This window comes from Trypanosoma grayi (assembly GCF_000691245.1).
Source record: "Trypanosoma grayi strain ANR4 Tgr_2247_V1, whole genome shotgun sequence".
NCBI lineage: Eukaryota > Euglenozoa > Kinetoplastea > Trypanosomatida > Trypanosomatidae > Trypanosoma > Trypanosoma grayi.
The window spans coordinates 1-1009 of record NW_008827865.1 but is presented as its reverse complement, the minus strand read 5'-3'; the positions used below and the strand labels follow the sequence as shown (position 1 = coordinate 1009).

The 1009-nt window shown below is 54.2% G+C and overlaps 1 protein-coding gene across 1 annotated transcript; it reads left to right on the top strand.

The window, feature by feature from the left end:
• Positions 1-29: 29 nt before the first annotated feature.
• On the top strand, positions 30-581 carry DQ04_22471000 (putative receptor-type adenylate cyclase GRESAG 4; the record flags this gene model as incomplete). Its single annotated transcript, XM_009318101.1, has 1 exon — positions 30-581. One exon carries the CDS (start codon positions 30-32, stop codon positions 579-581), a length of 552 nt encoding a protein of 183 aa, XP_009316376.1.
• Positions 582-1009: the final 428 nt, after the last annotated feature.

Genomic DNA, 1009 nt, shown 5'->3' with positions numbered 1-1009 from the left:
CGCTGCGCGGTGTGCCTGTGCCTGTGGAGATGTACCAGCTGAACGCTGTGCCCGGGCGCACCTTCGCCGCACTGCGGCTTGACCGCGAGATTGACGACCTGGAGGATGCGGAGAGTGATGCCTATTCTATGTCGTCGGCGTCGAAGGACGGGCTCTCAAGCGCTGGTGGGAATCCTCTTGCCGTTTTGATGACGGACATGTTTGCCCCGCTACCGCTGCAGCAGCGATGGAAGATGCTTCATGCGCTTGCTGAGCGTTGGCGTGTCTCCCTGCCGTCGAAGCACGCAGGCGACAAGAAGGACGCGTGCCGCGAGGTGATTGGCCGCCTGGCTGTGAAGATGGGCCGCGTGATTTCCCGGAAGGCTGAGGTGCAGCAGGGCGGGCAGGACGTCGGGTTGGGCACACTTGTTGGGAGCATCGGCACGCGGAGGAGCTCCCGGCAAAGCAAGCCCTCCGTCACGATTGATGCAAATGCTGATTTGGCGGGAAGAGACAGTTTGTGGAGCCAGCACGCGTCGGAGAGGTCGTCGGTCAGCTTCGTGACGATTGAATCCCACCCACCTCTGTTTTTTACGTCATGATAGGAGGTTGTGGAAAGAATGTGTACCGAAAGGCTTCCTAACGACGTTTTGGTAAAGAGGTTTGCTCCCATTGCTGTTATGTTTAGTCATAAGCTTTCGAGTAGGGCTCGAGAGGAAGTTTTTAGTTTGCCGTCCCACCCTTCCCATATATGCCGCAAGTGCGGTGGGGTCTGGAGGTGTGAAAACCAAAAGTTGGTCTTTGGTCTCTTGATTGTACGTTGATAAGAAACTGATTAGGAATTCGAAATTCCAAGTATGCTGGGTTTGGCAGTTCATAAAAGAGTGAACAGCTGTGCTGTTGTTTGAAAATGCGGTTTCTGTGTCTCGTTGATATTTAGAAGAATGGAGTCTACAAAGACCGCAACAGCAGAAAAATATTCTGTGTTGCGTGGCAGTGCCCTCTCTTTGCGCCTGTGCTCCTTTTTGCT